This window comes from Nelumbo nucifera, chromosome 6 (genome assembly GCF_055504915.1).
Source record: "Nelumbo nucifera cultivar China Antique chromosome 6, China Antique-T2T, whole genome shotgun sequence".
NCBI lineage: Eukaryota > Viridiplantae > Streptophyta > Magnoliopsida > Proteales > Nelumbonaceae > Nelumbo > Nelumbo nucifera.
The window spans coordinates 14,258,617-14,278,690 of NC_142654.1; the positions used below are offsets into that span (position 1 = coordinate 14,258,617).

Below are 20,074 nucleotides of genomic sequence, written 5' to 3' on the forward strand. Positions count from 1 at the left end.
CACAAGCTGCACAATATTAACCACATCCCAGCATATATTATTGATTGAACCCAGATAGATGTTTGGTAATTTCTTTTGGTGGGGTTCTGGGAAACTGGGAGTATACAAGAGTTGAACAAAACAAATCTAGGTTTCTAACGGTGTTATATCACTTGTATCTTTCTAAGATTCTTCAAATAAGAAAAATTTAGAGGCAACACACATGTAACTTTGTTCCTAGAGTGACATGGGATTTTGGTATAATAATGGTACTAGCAGGAGAGCCCGTCGATCTGGCACTTCAAAAATTCTGATAGGACCACTGGTGCACAATTTTGGACGTCGCCTGAGAGATTCGAACTCTCGCGGGGAAACCCCATGTACTTAGCAGGCACACGCCTTAACCACTCGGCCAAAGCGACGCTCTTGAAGTTTTGGTCACTTTCCCCTGGGACCATTGAATAATGGGCTCTGATCAAACCAATCTAGGACAGGTGGCAAGTTATAAGCCCCAGACCTGTTATGGGTCTTGTGTCCCTATACCCAAACTTTTGCAAGGTGAAGGGTTTTCATCTCATTAGTGGATTAGGATTTAGAAAGGCAGGGGAGGGGGGTAGTTGTTAAGTTGGTTGTTTAGGATAATCACACAATTTTCAATTCCAGCAGATCCGTATGTACTCCATCAGCTATTCAGCTTATAATAGGAAAGAAAATTCGAATATATAATGGCTTTGGTGCATGGATTTCCATCATATATGATCATACCATTTTATTTATTACCACCCTCTCCATTATCTACCAAAGCATATCATGGCAAGAATTATCCTCATTGATGACAAAAAAATAACCTCACTTCCTCTTCCCTTCTTTACTGGGTAAACATTCTATTGCAGACTAAAGTAAGGGGATAAAGGCTTAATAATCAATCAATGATCACTACCAATTGTCATAGCCATCTGAACCGATCCGATCAGCAAAAGGTTTAAATGGGCTCAATCTGGTCCAATTGGCTTCAGTCAGTGCAAGCCGGTGCTCACACCTTTGGAACAGTCTCTTGCAAGCATTGGGAATATCTCCCTATGAAATAAAGCACATAAGTGCGGAGATATTTCCAATGCAAAGGTGTAAAGTTTTTGAACCGGCATTGCATTGACCGAAAGCCAAACTCAATCTGGTCATGAGGATAGAAATAAATATGCAGAATATATTTATAATTTCATACAAGTTTTTGAACTTTTGAAGCAAGTATATTCCTATGTTCATCAGTAGGACAAAATTGGCATTTGAATATTTGATGCAGTAGGACTAAAATGGAGCTCCCTTCAACATGGAGTAAGTTGGCAACAACTCCCACTGCTTTCCTAGCTGTACAAACACCTAACATCTCATCATACCAAACAAATACTAAACATTACTAACTACATTAACTAACCCTCTCTCTCTCTCTCTCTCTCTCTCTCTCCTATATAACCTTCATCACCCATCAAGGCATTTCATCAATACAGGCTCCCAGTCTCCCCTAACAACTGCATTTCCTTTGCCTTCTACCCATCCTCTCTACGCCAGAGTTCATACACGAAAATGAAGAGTGGGGATGCAACTGCAATCAACATCTCCGAGCCAAGCAGTGAGAGCAAAGTCAGCGACACCAAGGGCAAATCCACCACAGCAGAGACCAAAGGGAAAGCTGCTGCGGGGGCTCCGGCTGTTGCCACCACAAAAGCTACAAAGATTGCCCGGGGAGGATGGAAGAAGGGACTCGCCATTTTCGACTTCATTCTGAGGATCTTAGCCATTGGAGCTACTCTTGGAGCCGCTATTTCCATGGGAACAACCGATCAGACTCTCCCAATCTTCACTCAATTCTTCCAGTTCCAAGCTAGCTACAGTGATCTCCCAGCTTTCACGTACGTCATTACTTCTTTTCTATCAACATTTACCCATCTAAGGTGTAAATTTTCTAAGTGGGTTATAGCTTCATGAACAACAAATGTGAATATTTGCAGGTTTTTTGTGATCGCAAATGCTATAGCTGCTGGTTATCTTGTCCTCTCCATTCCCTTCTCCATCGTTGGCATTGTTCGGCCAAACATAGTAGGAGCTAGGCTCCTGCTGCTTATCTTCGACACAGTAAGAGATAGAATACCAACTCCATTAACATAATCTGCAGTCATCGATCCAAACCAATTTTCTTATGCTAATAGGACTAGTTTCTCTGGTTTTGAAGGTTATGGTCGCTCTGACGGCAGCCGGAGCTGGCTCGGCCGCTGCAATTGTCTACTTGGCTCATACCGGAAACTCAAGTGCAAACTGGGTAGCCATCTGCCAGCAGTTCGATGATTTCTGTCAGCAAGTCAGTGGGGCTGTGGTGGGGTCTTTCATCGCGACACTCATCTTGATGATGCTGGTCGTTACGCTTGCATTGGCTCTCCGAAAGCAATGTTGAGAAGTCTAGCTCCAGCTTATGATGTTCTTCCTTCATGTGTGATCTTTCTATATAGTTTCTTTTGCTGGTTTTATTTGTTTCACAACTTTAATTTTACTGTGTGAGATGTTGGTAACTTGGTATATAGCATGGGATCTTGGGTGGTGAAATTGTTGACAATCTTGTAGTGCTGATCAGCAAGTTCATTGGATAAGTGAATGAAATAGTCCCATCTGCTTTTCTGCCTTCTATTACAGTTCTGTGTTATATTTTGCGTGTTTATGCAGCTAAAGATCAGTTTTTTTTTCCCAAAGCCTTTTCACCTATATTTCCTCCAATTGGAAACAAATAAAAGAGAAATAGAAAGTTGAGAGAAAGTTATTAAGGCTTTGGAAAAGATACAAATAAGTGTGAATGCAAATACATAGAGTGTAAAACAGATAATATAAATTGCAAAAGTTGGGTTAGTTTTGCACGGACAAATTTACCTTCTTACAAAATATGTAATGGATGCAAACATGAATTTCAATAAAGCATATGCTTTTTTTTTAATTAAAAGCCCACTTGAATGCAAATTTACTTCTTTTTTATTGATGTACTTTTACATCTTATTATCAATGTAAATATGCATTGGTCAAACACAGGCAAAAGTGAACCAGAGTGTAAATTTAACCTGAACCGAGATTTACACTCAATTTGCATCGTTTCCAAACGCAGCCTAAATTACACAAAATTTGTTAATAACTTTCTCTTTTATTTTCTATAAAACTAAGCATTGAAGGATTTTTGTCATATTCCTTGAGAAGAATTTTCCCTCAACTATCTACTTCTCTCTTATTTTCTTTCAAACCAAATACAGTATTGTTGAGCCTAACTGATGACCGAGGATATGATCCAAAGTGGGGCAAATGGAAATTTAGGTTGTGTTTGGAACTGAGGTAAAAGTACACTGATGATGTTTTTAAATCGAACCATTAAAAGTAACTGTTTGAATATTAAAAAATGTGCATGAGAAAAGTGGAAGTTTACATCCATCTTCTGCTTTAACAAATTTTTACATCGGTTTACAACGTAAGACTCCACTTTATCTAAACATATGCAAAACTGAACTGGAGTGGAGTTTTACCTTGATCATGATTGTACACTCCTAAATGCCACCAAAATCGAATTGGCATAAATATGTACACCAATGATGTTTTATGTCAGTTACAAACGCAGCCTTAGGAACAATGCAAATGGATTTTTGTGCCTCTCAGTTCTACACAAACAATTAATTATTTTCCTTTTTTCTAATTTAAAAAAAAATCTAATTGATATAAAACAAGACTATGGTTTTGTTTGATACCATTGTCGTCTCTACCTGAAATGTTTTGGATTTGTTAATACAAATTTGTGAACATGTATTGTCACATGACATGCAAGAGTCACTTGAAAAAATGCATGTGCAAGATTGATCATTGCCATTTATAGGTGAGACATCAAGTTGGGTGCTTCAAGTAGAGATTGCAATTTGTATTGATCAGCCCAAAAGGTTTTAAGTAGAAATGGCAATAATACCAAACACAACCTAAGTTATAACGTACAAGATTAACTGAATTCAACTATGAACTAGGCAATAATAGTCAAAATAAATCATCTACAAAGAAAATTAAATATTGTGCACACAAAACTTTGCGGTGCAAATTTCATCTGCGCTAAAGAGTGCAAATGGGAGTGTAAATCTTGATTTAATTTTGTTTTGTTTGTTTGTGAGAAGTAAAATAATATTTCCACTTTATATGAAAGAGATTTATGGCTGGAGGAAGGTCATTTATTTGGAAGGAACAAGAATAGGAAGCAAATTGATGTGATACCCAATTTATATAAGAGAGAATTAGGGTAGGAAGAAAGTGATGCAAATTTTACATCACTTCATCAAGGCTCAATTTATAAAGGGTACAAATACAAAAACATATTATTGCAAAACAAGGTTTAGAAAATACAGTGTACTTTATAATTGTACTCTTCCCAAATTGAGCCTTACGCTGTATTTGTTTTGGATGTAAATATTTATCGATGGAGCTCAACACTGATTGGTTTAAATGAGTGAACTGTTGTAACTTTGAAAAATGTGATTATTGATGTAAATATTTATATTGATTATCAATGCAAAACTCTACCATAAGTGAAATTTACATGTAAAACTACATTCCATTCAAACACCAATAAATATGGACTAGGGGTGGAGTTTCACATCAGTCCATATTTATACTAAAACAAACACAGCCTTAGATACAAAGTTTGTACTATCAATGGCTGCAAATGGGAAAATGTGTAAACTTTGGATTAAGTAAAAGTACAAATCATAATAGTTATGAATCCGATAAGCCAAGCCATACCCGAGTTTAACCCAACACGATTCGAGTCTGACTCGGGCTTGGGTTGGGCGCGCTCAAGTTACAGCCCTGGCGATGAAACGAATCCAGAAACATGGCCAGGTGATGGATCAACCGGTTCAATCAACCAATTCAGTGCGGTTTAAAAACATTGAAGCAAATGGGTGTGTTTGGTTGCTTGGATGGATAGCCCAGTTCTGGTTTGAGCTTTTTTCCAGTTGGTTGCTACTTGCTAGCAGGGCTTAAGCAACCCAAATTAGGGCCCGGCCCAGACTATTTCCATCACACATGAATAAACATAACCTTCTTCACTGATCTCACCGTCTCAGTTAAGAATATTCCTTAGATACATGGGAGGGGGTGTTTGGCAATGGACCCAGGTCTATCTCAGAATAGACCAATAGAGTTTCCAGAGAATACTTATACACAAAGCAAAAACTGGAAGGTTGAAACGTGCAAGTCAAACAAGGAAGAGGTCTGTCTCCACGGCCCTAGCCCACAGCAGCACTGCTCAGATTCTTCTTGCTTTGGGACTTGGAAATTACTGTGATTCCAGATGACAAAATCGGGAATTTAAAACCATCAGATCGCTACAAAGAGGCCACGCTTTTCCTTCCTGCGTCCATGTGATCGTTTTGTGAAGTGACGCGTGTACGTTCCACCATCGACGAGCCGTCTCTGGCGAAATCCTGGTCACGGGGCAGTGCGTCTCCCCCACAATAAAAGGCAGCCTCTCATTTCCTGTCTCGGCCTCTCTCTCTCTCTGCGTCAAGAAGAAAAAATACTATTCTTCTTCTTTACGTTTTCTCGTTTTTTGTGTTCGTGTGTTCGTGTGTCCGTTTCTTTTCATAAACCCTAGAATTTTCAGTTCGAATCCTGTACTTGGTCTGAATTAATCAAACTGTGAGTGAACATCTTCTGCAGATCTCAGACGCTTTGGGACTCGACCAGGTTAGTCTGTTGAATCTTTTCCTCACTTTTTTTTCGAATTTCACTTCATTCTATTTTATCTCTCTGATGGGTTTACCTGGGTTAATGTAAAGGATTTTTTGTGCTTTTTTTCCTTTTTGAATTGATTCTGGTGATTGATGCTATGGGATTTTGGGCAGGTAGATTAATGAGGTTTTGTCTGGGTTCTGGGGTCTCGTGGTTCATGGAAATTGATGATTTTGATATCTGCTGAGGTTTGCGGAGGTGAATTCGAGTCCGAGGTGCTGAAAAGGAAGGTGTTTTCTGGTAAAATTTCAGTTTCTAGAGGGGTTTTGTTGTTTCAGTTAGAGGTCCCGGTCTCATGAGAATTGTTAGGGGGATGCAGAGATCGATTCGGGAGGAGCAACAGGCACTGCTGGGCTGGAAAAAATCCTTCAGCCAAGGAATTGGCGTCACCGTGCCAAAGGCAAGGACGCGTGATAAACTGCACAGTAGGAATTTGGGGCTCTAAGTTCCGGAGCGAGACAGGGCAGCGAGGGTGGCTTTGATAATTAAACTTAAAGGAGAAATATGACTCGTATATTGGTTCAGCGAGGTTCCGGTGGTTCTTCATCGAACCCAAGCCGCTCTTCATTGCCTGGTTCTTCTTCGGCTCCAACTCAGCAGCAGTTCGCACCTCAGCTTCCTTCTGCATTGAAGGAAGAGGAACACGAGGAGGTGGTACAAGACCCAGGAGGTTCAGATGATTTTCTGGAGCATTGTGGTAGTGGAGATGATAATAGGACGATAAAAAATGATGAAATTCTGCCTGAGAACGTTCGGGTTGTTCAAAACGAAAACGTGTCTGATGAACTTGTTGAAGAGAAAAACAGTAATGAAGACGCTGTGGATTTCGGTGCCGTGGTAAATGAGTTGAATGGGCTGCAGATTACAGAAAAGCCTGATTTGGATGATAATGAAGGCTCAAGTGGTGGTTCCTTGCAGATTGTTGCTGGTGGTACATATCCTCCTCCCCCTCCGGTTCCGCCTCCAAAACCCTCAGTAGCAAACTCAGCTCCCAGGAGAACTGTTTCAGGGGGTTCAAATACTGTGCGAATCGGTTCTTCTAGAAGAGCAGTGGCTTGGCCTGTTGTTTCGACTCGGACCTCACCATCAGATTCTCGGCCTTCTTCTCCCAGGTCTTACGGTGAAGGGGAAGGCTACAATAGTGCAGATGAGCAGAACCCATCTTTTGGATCCTCCTATGGTGATGCAGTAAGTTCTGGTTGCTAACAACCTAGTTAGTGGTTTTCCAATAAGTGTTAGGTGTTGAATTTGATCCCTGATCTTGCTTTTCTCTCCTATTTGTTAATTCCTTCTTGGTAGCTTGAACTTATTAGCTCATTTACCAAACAGTTGGAGCACATTGTGTTGCTCTAGTTGCTGGCTTTGCTTCCTCAATAAAGTCCTGTTAAGTTTTGTTTATGTTTACTTGGAAAACTAAAACGCTTGCCTTCTTTGGTTTTTCTTTTCAAGATGAATCTTTTAAGTCCATTTCTGCCGTCTTTTTTCTTTGTTGTCTGTGCATATGGATGGGTGGTTGGATGCATATCTTTGTATCTGCCTTTATGAAGCAATTACAGTCAATGTAGCTATACAACACCTAGGTGTTTTTTCCTTCTTAGTGAGGCATTGCCTGGCCAATTACTGGGAGATATGAAGATAATAAATCAGGATTCATTGGGCCCCCCTCAACATTCCTCAAGGACGGTGATCACTAGGTTTCTAACGGTTATAGTGAGAGCATTTCCATGTTACATGCATTCTTAATTTCAGAGGTGACATACATAGAACAATGTGAGAAGTTGTAACCTTCCCAGTCTATCCCATCCTTCCTACTCTTTTGGCGGAGTCTTATAACTTTTGCACAAATCTTCCATATTTTACCCTGAGAGAGAATAAGAAACTTATTGCTTGTTTAATGAATTAATTTAAAATGTTAAGAAGATGTTGAGGCCTAAAGTTCTAATTCAGACTCTACCCTAGCCACCTTTATCTTCTAAGTTTTAACTATACGTCCTCTGTCTGCTAAGTTCTAAGTTCTGACTGCAGTATCCTTTCTCTAAATTTATTCTTTGGATTAGCTTCACAAAGAATCGTTTTTAACCCCAAATTTATTCTTTAAAAAGTGATTTTTTTGGAGCAGAATGTCAACTAAAAATAACCTAAATTTCCAACTGACAAATGCACAATAACAAATGTTTGTTGTCAAAAGGTCCAGCCCATTCTGCATTTGTATAGATTCAATCTATAGTTTACAATTATGGAATTAAGAATTCCTTTACTAAGAGAACCTTTACAATTATTGGAATAAAGATCTCCCCCCCCCCTATCAACTAGTGTTATTCATCTTCATTCTTTTTAATATAAAAGATTTTTATTAAAAATAAAGAAAAATGAGATCCTCCTTCCTCTTCTTCCCCTTCCTCCTCACCCCCCCTCCTCTTAAGGAGGCATAAACCTCCGTGTGTTCAGGAGGCTTATGCCTCTTACATTCTGAACTACACGGGATTTCAGTTGGCTTAACTGCTCACTTATTCAGCACTTTTCTAATACACGGCATGCTTCCTCTAAGATGTGAAAATGCCTCTTTTAAATGAAGCTACTTTTATGTCATTGAAATAATCTAAGACCACCTAGATCTTTGATTTCAAAATTTGTATCTAGAAATCGCTTCACAAATTATACACATTGTTTTTAATGCCAACAATATTTACCTTCTTCAAAAAAAAAACCACCCTTGTATATATTAGTACAACAAATAACTGACCATTTCTCTTTGTAAATAAGGTATAGTCAATCTGTGAGTGGCTGAATCTAATAACTCTTAAGGACCCCAAAAAAGAAGCAGAAAAGATATCATCCTTAAATAAAATGTGAACAGACATCTAGGAATTCTACTGCCAAAATTGATCATGGATCGCTCCCGATTCTGTACTTGAATTCTGCTAAAAAAAATCTGTTATTTGGTTATTCCTTTCATAACAGATAGCCCACATAGCTGCTGCTGGAACAGATGACCAGCAGACCTTCCTTTTCGTGGTCATACCCACAACTTGCCATTCTTCTGCAAGCTGCTTCACTGAACTAGGGAAGCTGGAAGCACCACTGCAGGTTTAAAGCCCTTATAAAGTGGTGCCAAACTAAGGCCCTAAAACAACAGTGCAAAAAAAGTGATTTAAACTTTTTCCCCTCTTCTACAAAGCACACAAAGCAGGTATGGACTATGGAGTAATGAAATCCTTCTTCAGCAGCATATATTTGTAAGACACATCTCCCAAGTTGCCACCTACATAAAAGACTTTACTTTTGCCTTGATTGGGAAGAATTCACCTGCCTCCCCAACATTGCCTTTGTAGAAAGATTTAACTCAGAAATCCCAAGTGTGTCTGCTTCTGGTATCTAGAATCTTGGGCTTGCAGGTTTAAGTGCTGATTTTGGAGCATAGCAAGAAGCTCAGCCACTAAATCCAATTCCCAATCATTGAAACACCTTCTAAAAGGAGGAGCCCATATGACTCTGTTCTCATCTGCCACATAGGATTCAGCTACCCACACCATTTTGTTCTCAGGTACATTAAATAGAGTCGGATACATGCCTTTCAAAGCTCTCTCCCCACATCAAGGATCTAATCAGAAATGTAATTTAGTGCCATCTCCTACCATGAATCTAATTCCCTTTCACTTATTGGAACATATTTACCCAGTGGTAGTTGCATATACACTAACCTTTGTTTCCAAAATTGCATTTGGGAGAATATTTTTGGAGTAGGTGAGCACCTCCAAGGGACAAAGAAAGTCTTTTCAAGGAATCTTTATTCCCCACCTACAAGAAGAAGAAAGATATTTGGAGATATACAAGGACCGCCACCCTTTGATCATTGTGAGAGGAAAAATTGATGCATATATTGTCGTTCTTTCTCAGTGAATGATATCATAAGGGGGTTGAAAGCATAGACGATCTTCCCTACAAATCTTAGTTGGTCATAAAACAGTTTTGAACCACTCCATGATTACGATCACTGAAATCATAAAGAAAAACAGAAAGAACTTGTCGTGAGGAGAATAGAAGAAAGAAGACAGGAAGAAGACTGATTTGGGTTGTATTTGGTACCATTGCTGTTTCTACCTGAAACTCTTTTGGTTGATCAATACAAGTTTGTGAGGGAGATTTTTTTCCTACCTGAAATGTTTTGGGTTGATCAATACAAATTGTTGTTTCTGCCTGAAGCGTCAAATTTATTGTTTCAACTATAAACATCAATGATCAATCCCACACATACATTTTTCTAGTTGAAGTGACTCGTATTTGATGCAACAAAAGATTTCTCACCAATTTGTATTGATCTTTGATCAACTCAAAATGTTTCATTGTAGAATCAGCAGCGATTCCAAAGACAACCTTGGAGACAAAGAAAAACCATGTGGGTGTGTGCTCCTTTTCATTAGAATTTATGACTCTCCAACTAATAAATCAAGTTGCATAAATACCTTTTCTATAAACAGCAACAAAAACACAAAAAAGTTAACTGATTTCAATGTAATGGTAGATCCCGCCCATATCCATTTCTTCTTCCCTATGTCAATCATGCCCAGCTTACTTGCATTATAATTCAGCTTAGATTTGACACTTTTTATAAAGATATATGCTAATCGATTCTTAATGCTACAAAAGGAAGGCACACTTCTCAGGACAGCACCCAATCCCTGATAAAATGCATGTTCACCTCTATGTGCTCACTCCTATCATGCTGAATTAGGTTGTATGCAATTAATTGATCTTGGTTACCACAGTACAACATCATTAGGCTATCATACTCGGTTCCCAACTCATCCAATAGTGATTAAACCCAAAGCATCTTTGAGACACCATGGCTCATGGTTCTGTACTCAGCCTTTGCACTAGATTGAGCCACAACAGATCTTGCTTCACCAAGATATTTCCATCCACCAACAGAAGTACAATACATAGAAGTGGAGCATCTGCCTATAACTAGAAAACAAAATTCTCTGCATGAGTAATAAAAATGATGAATTGATCACAACCCTAAATTTGAATTCAATGAGTTAATGAATTGGGTAACTATGGGTGTAACATAATAACCAATGTTTTGAGAATCCTATAATTTAGGATTCAAATTGAGTTGCAGATAAAATGATTCAAATACTAGATCAAATCATATTTTGGAATTATTGATTTATTGTACAATTTATGAACCAATTGTTGAGCTGAATCATAAATTGGGATTTGAAGTCCAATTTGGCAGTTTAACGTGAATTGTATTTAAAATATTTAAAGACACTTCAGGCCTCATTTTAAACTTTCTTGTTATTTAATGTGGGGTATACATATTGCTGAGCAGTCGTGTTGATTTTTTTAGCTTCTCTTCTTCCTTATTTGCTCTTTCTTTTATTGTTTGAAAATAGGGGTTCTGCCCCATATTCCTATCCTTTGTTCAAAATGAGAAATGCATCAAGGACCTTTATGAGAAGGACCTTCACCCCACATTTTCCTTTTACTTCTCCAATGTGTAAACATTTTTTTCTTATTCTTTATGTTATGATGTATATAACAAATATTGCATTGTCTCTGTCTCTGAGTTGCATCATTGTTCTAAAACTGAATTTTGATGGTAATTTTTTTAGCGGGAGCCTCGTGCACTGGGCTGTCCTTTTATTATAGTTAGTGTCAATGACTTTTTAGTTTTGCAGATTGACTTTTTTTGCTATCTTAGTATATTATAGAATGTTCTGTAATAGAATCTTATACTTCTTATCACATCAGAACTCAGAAGCCAAAAAGTAGGGGTGCAACTTGGGCAGGCCCAACCTGAGCCCAGACCAACCCAACCTGCAATTTTATATGGGCTGGGCTGGGCCTATCTGTTGGTAGCCTGAGCCCAGCCCAACTGCATGCATACATATGTTATGTATGAGTTTAATAGGTTCATGCAACTTCTTAATACATTGAGCATAATAGGCCTGCCTAAGTGTAATTGTCCAACCCGAGCCCAGCCCAAGCTTGAATTCAACCTGAGTGTGTCAAATTTCAGTTGGGCCTGCGTTGACCTTAAACCTGGCCCATCCCACCCAACTTGCACTCCTACCAAAAAGTAGCTATAAACTAAATTCAACCTTTGATTTGTCTAAAGCAGCTATAAACTGAAGAACTTTGACCCTTTTGTGGGGAGGGATACTACTTACTATTCATAAAAAAAGTGTGATAAATGTACAAGTGCTGCCCATGTATAACAAGCTACCTTTCAATGGGGCTACAACAAATTGCTTAACATTTTGAATCATTACTATTCATCAAAGAAAAACAACAATTTGAATCATTACTTTTTATGGTTAAAATAACTGTATTATTACAAGTTCCAGTAAACATCAACATGTTGTGCTTATTGCAGGAAAGAGAACGCCAGTTTGAGATTGATATTCGACGGGCCAAGGGTTTAGAAGTTAAACGAATGATGGAAGATGGAAATTGCCTTTTTCGTGCTGTTGCAGATCAAGTATATGGGGACACTGAAGCTTATGATTTGACTAGGCAAATGTGCATTGATTATATGGTATACTTATCTTCACATGTAAAAATTTTGTATATCTATGTTGTTATATTTTCTCCTTCTGTTTGGATGGGTGAAGGCGATATAGATTATTTGCTGCATCTAATTCTTGCACTCTCCAGACCTAAGCACCACTAACACTTTAGATAAGAAAAGGTGCTCAAAGTTTACATAGGGCATTAATAGAATTATGTATTTAAATAGTTATAAAACCACAAAGTTAAAATAGGTAAATAGGAAGCAATAAACAACAATTACGAAATCCAGTTAAGATGAAGTGTCAAGAGATTAAATATTCTATTCTTTGGTCTGGACAGTGCAAGAATAAGTGTGCTCTCTGTTTGAGCACCTTTCCTGTATCTATTCATAATGGATTTGATTTTTAATCTTTAAGTGTTAGTGGTACTCTGGCAGTGATTTTTATGGTTACTCAATGCTCTAATAACTCATTAGCCCTGTTTAGTTTCTCAAAAAAAAAAGTACGAGTGTTAATTTTGGAGCTTTCTCATATTATTTGGTTGCAAATTGTTTTTTGTTTTTTGGCTAAATTGTTTCGTTGCAAATTGATCAATCACTTACTTTTTTTAAAATTTTTTCTATCATGTATCTTTGAACTTTTAAAGTGCTCTCACTCTCGGTTTCATTTGGATGCATGGGAAAACTAGTTATATTTTGGTATTTTGGTTTTGTTGTTGATGTTTTGAAGGTGAGTCCTGATTATCCTTTCTCTTTATTCAGGAGAGGGAGAGGGATCACTTCTCTCAATTTGTAACAGAAGGTTTCACATCTTACTGTAAGAGGAAGAGGAGGGACAAGGTACTGATTCATCTAGCTTGTTTGCTCAACCCTTGGGCAGTCTGAGATACAAATGGAGGATTTATTTATTTAATCATTCTCATTTTGATATTTGTTGTGAAACTGGTACACTTGTTGATGGCAGAAAGGTCATTTCCATCTCAACTCTCAAGCACGTAGTTGTCAAGGCATATGGATGATTTTGAGACGTCAATAGAGCACCTAGGCACTGCAAGTTTTTGACAGAAGAAACCTAATTTCTAGGTTAATTCCCTAGTTTATTCCAAAATTGCATAGTAGCAAAACTGTTTGATAAATAATAGTGAGTTTCATAAGAAACATGGTAAATCATCACATTAGAAAGATGATAGTTCTTCTGTTTTGTTTATAGGTTGGGGAGTTGAGAGATTTTATCTCCATTTTTCTGTAATTAATTTCTAATGAAAGATGAGTTGTTGATAAAAAATAGCACTTCAGATCAACTATTTTCAATGTTTCAAACACAATATTAGAGTATAACAAGTATTTTATCATGCAATCGTATGTCATGTTATGAGCAACTAAAGAAGGCTATAATTTTTTTTACTAACAGAAAGATTTTAGAGAGATTAACTAAAAACAAACCATGGCGCGGAGAGAGATTGTAGAAAAAAAATGAAAGGAAAAAAGGGCAAGGCCCTCCTCTTTTGTCTTTCTCCTTTTTTTTTGTCTTTTTCCTACTCTTTCCAAAAAGCCTTCGATGGGGTGTGTGTGTGTGTGTGTGTAACCGCCATGGTGCCTTGTTGCCTTAGGCAATGCCTTGAGAAATATGCTTGAATGCCAAAATGTTTGCTTTGTTGTCATTTGGTAACAGACAATCAAAGTACTTGATGAATCATTTTTGACTTGGGGGAACTTGGCATAAAAGTCCTGCAAGTTGAAGTGTAATAGAAGTTTCACTTGAAGATTTTTTTTTTTTTGATAGATTAGTTTCACTTGAAGATTGAACATGTTTCATTTCTAGAAAGATTAAAAGAGATGCTTTGAAACATTGTTTTATGACCTATTTTGATGTTTGTATCCTTGATTTTTAAAAGAATCATCGGACTTGAATCATGCTGTACATGAACAGGCCCTGTGGAATCTAGTAGAATATGTGGTGTGGCATGATATGGGCTATATTCTATCTGTTTCATTTAATAGTGTTGAAATTCATTCATTTCCTCTGCATCAATCATGGATGACACTATCAGAGTGAAACATGGAAGCTAAGCAAAAGGGGGTAAACTGTTAAGGGGCAAATATCAATTGAAAGGCAAGAAATCCCTGAAAATATGGTTTAGTTACTGACAAAAAGTGTTTCAACTATAACCACCCTGATTTCATTTGTTATCTATTAATAGTTTTCCCTAGGGGTTTCACTTGACCTACTAATAATTTTCCCCAGGAAAAACAAATGTGTGTTTGCTATTCTTTTCTTGTGGTATGTCATTGGCAATGTTTTTGTTTTATCCCATTTTTTTGTCCTTTTCTTGTAATGATTTCCTCCTCTCTCGTTCCTGTGATAGGTCTATGGAAACAATGTGGAGATTCAGGCTTTATCTGAAATGTATAATCGCCCCATCCATATCTATTCCTACAGTACAGGTACTATTCCATTAAAGATGAATGGTTACATTAATGCCTCAGGAAACAGTTTGTAGTGCAATATTCTAACCATTCTATTAATGTAGAGCCTATCAACATTTTTCATGGAAGCTACAATACGGATATGCCACCCATACGACTAAGTTATCATCACGGAAATCATTACAATTCACTTGTTGATCCACGTCGATTAACCATTGGTGCAGGCCTTGGATTGAGCAGTCTACGAGGGGTGAGCCACTATGCTGACCTTCCTTTGTTCTTTCACTAGGCCTCATTGCTTTGTTATATTATCTTTCTGATGGTTACAACTAACTTATACTCCTGTATATTGCCTGCATTGTAGGCTAATATTGATAAGGATCAGGTGAAGGATGCTATCAGAGCTCAACAAGACCAACAGATTGAAAATGTTAGTGCTTTTCCTATTGTCATTTATGAAAATTAACAAAAATGAAGCCATGGATTGATAATCTATGTTGAAGTCATTGGATGAGTGTCGATACCAAAAAATAAATTCAGTTATACTAAAATCTTGGAAGAATGTGCATTCATCTTAAAATGTACTACTTGAATCTTCAAACTTCAAAAGTATCATGTTGTTTGGGGTAAACTTAAATGCAAAAGTGGGATTTGGGGCTGAAGTGGTTATTTCGACATAACTTCCACAAACACCTCTTTGGTACAGCAAGTAACAAAACTTTGTTCTGTAAAATGTTGCATACTAACAGGCACTTATAGCTGAAGGAAGGTTCTACTCTGATCTTGAGCTTACTGAGAAGGAGATAGAGCGCATGGTGATGGAAGCCTCTCGTGCTGAATATCTTGCTGATGACCGATTCAAGCAGCAGCTTGGCTATAGAGAATCTTCTTCTAGTGCTGAGCCATCATCTTCTGGGGCCAGTAAGTACCATTTTATTTCATCTTTTTTTGGGGGGGTTATAAATGCGAATGAACCATACTTGCGTACCATGACATCCAATGTTTGCTCCGTCACAACTTTCATTGCAAACTGAAATTTCTAAGGGACGAGTCCCTGTTGGGTTAAATGTGCTTCAAAAATGATATTTGTTTATCTCACTTGATGTTGCGGCTTTCTAGTGATGCATTTTTTTCTTACAACTGATACACATTTACACTCAGTGACAGGGCCGTCACGCAGTGAATCCAAGCTGGATGGTGCTAGGGAGAGAGGTCTGTCTGCTACTGTCTTGAATAGCAGTATGCAGATGGTCCTGTCAATGGGATTTAGCTACTTGCAGGTGATAGAGGCTTACAGCATATTTGGCGATGATGTTGATTCAATCATTTGCTACCTACTTGAGACAGACAATAGTAGCCGGCGCAAGGGGAAGGCGACCGAGTAGTAGCCACAGAAACAAAATTGGGGGAGACTATGATGGCTTCATTTGGATAAAAAGAAGGGAATGAAGACCCTTGTGGTGATTTGGAAGCCCAAAACCCTTTGAACAGTGTATGTTAAAGAATTATGAACAATAAAAGTTAATAGATTTTCTATTTAGTTTGTAGTTTCAGACTAAGGTTCCAAAAAGATTTTAGTCTTTAGAGGTTACGACCTTATGTCCTTATCCAGTCTAGCCCTCCCAAGACAACAAACATAATACAATTTAATTAATTCATTGAGGAAATATAGTAAACAACGTGTTTACGTAACTGTTACATAATATACCTCGTCTAACAGAACCTATGCCTCTCATGAATTTTCCGTTTCATGGGAACTACCATGTCTCTAGAGCCAAGGTATCCAACAATATCTAGGACCCTGTTTGTATATGCTTTTGTTGTCGAGAATGCCGTGGAAAATTTAATTAAGCCAGAGAGCTCTTTTGGCGTATAGTAAAAGTTGCTTCTACGGCCGCCCCGTCATGGACGGCTTATGCGTTTGCGATGGGTTGCATTAATTTAGTTGGAAGAACCGTTTTTTGAGAAAACCATATTTCTTTTGTTTGCAATTGTTGCTGCCTGTTTGGTACTAGGAAAAGTTTTCAGTATTAGTACTCATTAGTCAGTATTACATCACTGTTACACCATTGTTTTATTGGCTAAGTTATGTGTTTCCGATTTATTGTTGCTCTAAGTTATGTGTTTCCGATTTCTGAGACATGGGTGGAGTATTTTTTTATATGAAAAAATGGTTTTAAATAAATGCTCGTTTTCTAAAACATCGCTTTTTTGATGTGGTGTCATTTTCTGGAGCAGTGGCAAGGATGCCAAACAGACGCTTAATTGAACAGTAGTGTTCTAGAAAAGCTATTTAAAGTAGATTCATAATCACAGTTTTAGCATTTGGAAAGCCTATGCTGGCTTTCCGAATTTTCACCAGACACAGTAGTGTTTCTATGTGGGGTCTTGCTTGAACACCAGAAGTTGTGTCCCATATGGCTATGAAGTAGTGTTAGGTTAAAAATTTTGAGAGACAAAGATAGGCTTATATGAGCTTGAGAAATTGATTATCTGTTAGACCTGGCAAAAAGTTAACTCAACCTGCAACCCGACTTAATCCAATCCAAAAAAATAGGATTAGGGTCCCATATCTACATACCTGAACTTGAGAATGATCTGACCCACTTCACTCTCTCTCTCCCTCCTTCGTTCTCTTTCAACCCAAATATTCCGTTGTCTAAACTATTCCCCCTCCTCTGTATCTTCTGATTTCACAGTAGATTCTAAATCGGCCAAAAAAAGTAGAAAGACCACCCTTCGTATCTTTTGCATAACCTACAGCTAGGTACGAAGACCCTCTTTGTTAATTGTCGCCAATTTATTTATTACTTAAGGAGTTAATTAAACTTTTCCCCAAGTTCCTCGTTCCCCATTAAGGGTCCAATTCTCTAACAATTTTCCCAGAGTTCCTTGAACTCATCATTCCACTTCTGTACAAGGCATTCAACACAGTGGCTGAAAATATACATATCATTAGAAATATCACCTCCATCAACAAATTTTCCTGACTTCTTCAATTCAAGTCTGTTAGCTGAGGGAGGGCGGTGGCGACCACATTTGATGGAGAATGAAGGAGGGCTTTGCCGAAAGGAGAGAGAAGAAAGGAGAGAAAGAGAAGGGGAAAAACAAAACGAAATATTGGGAGGCAAGGCAGGATAAAAATAATTTTAATTTTTTTGGAATATAGACTCCCGTTAACGGTTTGGGCTCCCGTTAAATTGTAATTAAATAAGGGAGAATGATGTGGCCCTTTTTGATTCGTGGTTGCAGGAAAATTAATGCAACGTTGATTCAGATTATGTGAGCTCATCTAAGATTCTTTTATCTATAACATTTGTGATGGTGCGTTAAGCCTAATGGTATATTAATGGTAGGAAAGGATTGTGTATTGTGAAAAAAAAAACTTATGAGTAATTTAGGGTAAATTTTTATCTTATATATCTATATTATTTTAAAAAATAGGAATGGCCTCAAGAATATTTCTCTAACTTTCTAAGGACAAAATTTATCCGTCTAAATTTAAATTTATTGATAAAAAATGAGGACAAATAGGATAATTGGTTCTTGATATTAAATGAGTTGAAAATAGGTAATTTAAAGATATTCAATGCATTTAATTCTTTCTCACTAAATCCAATATTCAAATTATTAACTTGTGTTCATGTTCATTGAATCATATATTTAAGTCATTTTTGTTTCTTCTCATCATTAAGTTCTATTAATTAAATCCATACTTAATAAATTAATAATTTCAATAACATAAAAACTTATACTTCTAAAATCTACCTAGTAAAAATAGTGTTTTCATCTAGGTGGTGGTAAGAAATTAAGTCGTTAATTTGGGTCAAATGGGTTAATCATGTTGCCACGATTAAATAATAAAATTAGAAAATAGATAAAAAAAATTTTTAGCCCCAAAATTTACTCACGATGGAGGGGTGGCCACCGAAACTTTATTAATATGTAGAAAACCGTTGAGGGGGGACGTGAAGTGTCCAGGCAACCTAAAATCAATGAATTTTCAAAAAATCCAATTTATTTCTAAGCTCCTTAACCTGAGACAACCAAAACCAAAGTTTCCAAGGGGTTGTACAAGTACTATTTGAAAATATCAATAAGAAGTTTAGAGTCTGATTCCACCATTATCTTCTCTAAGTTAAGTGCAACCGCCAGGTGTAAGCCAAAAAAATTAAACAATAATAAAATGAACAAGTATAAATTAAAAAAAATGGGAACATTTTTAACATGCATATTAAACAATAATAAGTATGATAAATAAGAAATATTTTTATTAATAATGGAAATGGAATGTAAAATTTAAAACCAATTGCAAATAAAAATATTTTCCTATTCTCTCTCATTAAATCCTATATTTAAGATATATTTTTCTCATCATTAAATTCTTATAATTAAATCTACAATATTAATTTTAATAGTATAAAAAAAATATTTTGAAAAGTAATTTGAAAACAATACCATTTTCTTCCCTCTCAGTGGTGGGTAAGCAATTCGACCATTTGGGGTCAAATGGATTAATAAATAATGTCATAATTAAATAAAAATAAATAATTATGAAATGTAAGAAGTATTTTTATTAATGACGAAAATGGAATGCCAATTTCAAAATCTACCTAGAAATGAAATGATGTCATAGTCAAATAATAAAATTTTTAATAATAGAAAATACAAAGAATCACAAAAATTAAAAAAAAAAGATAGAGAAAATTTTGGGCACATATATAATGTTATATATTTATAAAAAAATAAAATATCGGGTACATCTCTAATATTCCGCATTCATTATATTGAACAAAAAAAGTTTTATATATAAGAAATAATTTGATCAATGACAAAAATATAATACAAAATTTAATGTCAACATAGAAATCAAACAATTTTTATTTTTAGATGGTGGGTTAGTGGTTTGAGTCAAATTATACCATAGACAAACAAAAATTAAGTGTATTAAGAAAATACATAATGTAAAGGAAAAGTTATAGTCAAAGTCAGTTAAATATTTAAAATTATGATGCAGGTTGGTCTAGAAACCAACAAAACTCTAACAACCGGCTCTACATTTCAAATTATAAAATTCCTTGCCATGTCATCGAAGGCTTATGTGGTTGTTGCCAACATGGGACTCTTAGTCCATGTTGGACACCATGGTTTTCAAAACCAGACCGGAAAAACCAGGGTGATCGGTTCTATTTTACCCCATAATTGTTATTTCTCCCAAAACCATTGATTTGGTTAGCAAACCGCTGACCCGAGTAGTCTAACTATTCGAACAGCTAAACGGTTTGGCCGGTTTTTATTTTTTTAGAATTTTTTATTTTTTTTGTCAGAACATGTCATCTGTTTGGTTCGAACGAT

General features: G+C 36.7%; 2 protein-coding genes and 1 non-coding gene across 6 annotated transcripts; 2 read left to right on the plus strand and 1 right to left on the minus strand.

The window, feature by feature from the left end:
- Positions 1 to 319: 319 nt before the first annotated feature.
- TRNAS-GCU (transfer RNA serine (anticodon GCU)) lies at positions 320 to 401 on the minus strand. The gene has a single exon. It is a non-coding gene; the product is annotated as a tRNA-Ser (tRNA).
- A 1,029-nt stretch (positions 402 to 1,430) lies between these two features.
- CASP4 (casparian strip membrane protein 2) lies at positions 1,431 to 2,658 on the plus strand. Its single transcript, XM_010247607.3, has 3 exons — positions 1,431 to 1,886; positions 1,986 to 2,109; positions 2,207 to 2,658. Exons 1-3 carry the CDS (start codon positions 1,561 to 1,563, stop codon positions 2,423 to 2,425), a joined length of 669 nt encoding a protein of 222 aa, XP_010245909.1. The 5' UTR covers positions 1,431 to 1,560; the 3' UTR covers positions 2,426 to 2,658.
- A 2,569-nt stretch (positions 2,659 to 5,227) lies between these two features.
- On the plus strand, positions 5,228 to 16,289 carry OTLD1 (OTU-like cysteine protease family protein). Of its 4 annotated transcripts, none has more exons than XM_010247631.3 (10): positions 5,443 to 5,730; positions 5,889 to 6,015; positions 6,095 to 6,963; positions 12,158 to 12,319; positions 13,055 to 13,132; positions 14,659 to 14,737; positions 14,824 to 14,969; positions 15,084 to 15,149; positions 15,469 to 15,640; positions 15,881 to 16,289. In XM_010247631.3, the coding sequence occupies exons 3-10, from the start codon at positions 6,280 to 6,282 to the stop codon at positions 16,102 to 16,104; spliced, it is 1,611 nt and encodes a 536-aa protein (XP_010245933.1). In that variant the 5' UTR covers positions 5,443 to 5,730; positions 5,889 to 6,015; positions 6,095 to 6,279; the 3' UTR covers positions 16,105 to 16,289. The 4 variants fall into 4 exon arrangements, with proteins under 4 accessions (XP_010245928.1, XP_010245922.1, XP_010245933.1 ...); XM_088889597.1 differs by having other exon boundaries at positions 5,528 to 5,730; positions 5,893 to 6,015; XM_010247626.3 differs by having other exon boundaries at positions 5,228 to 5,730; positions 5,893 to 6,963.
- The last annotated feature ends 3,785 nt before the right edge of the window (positions 16,290 to 20,074 follow it).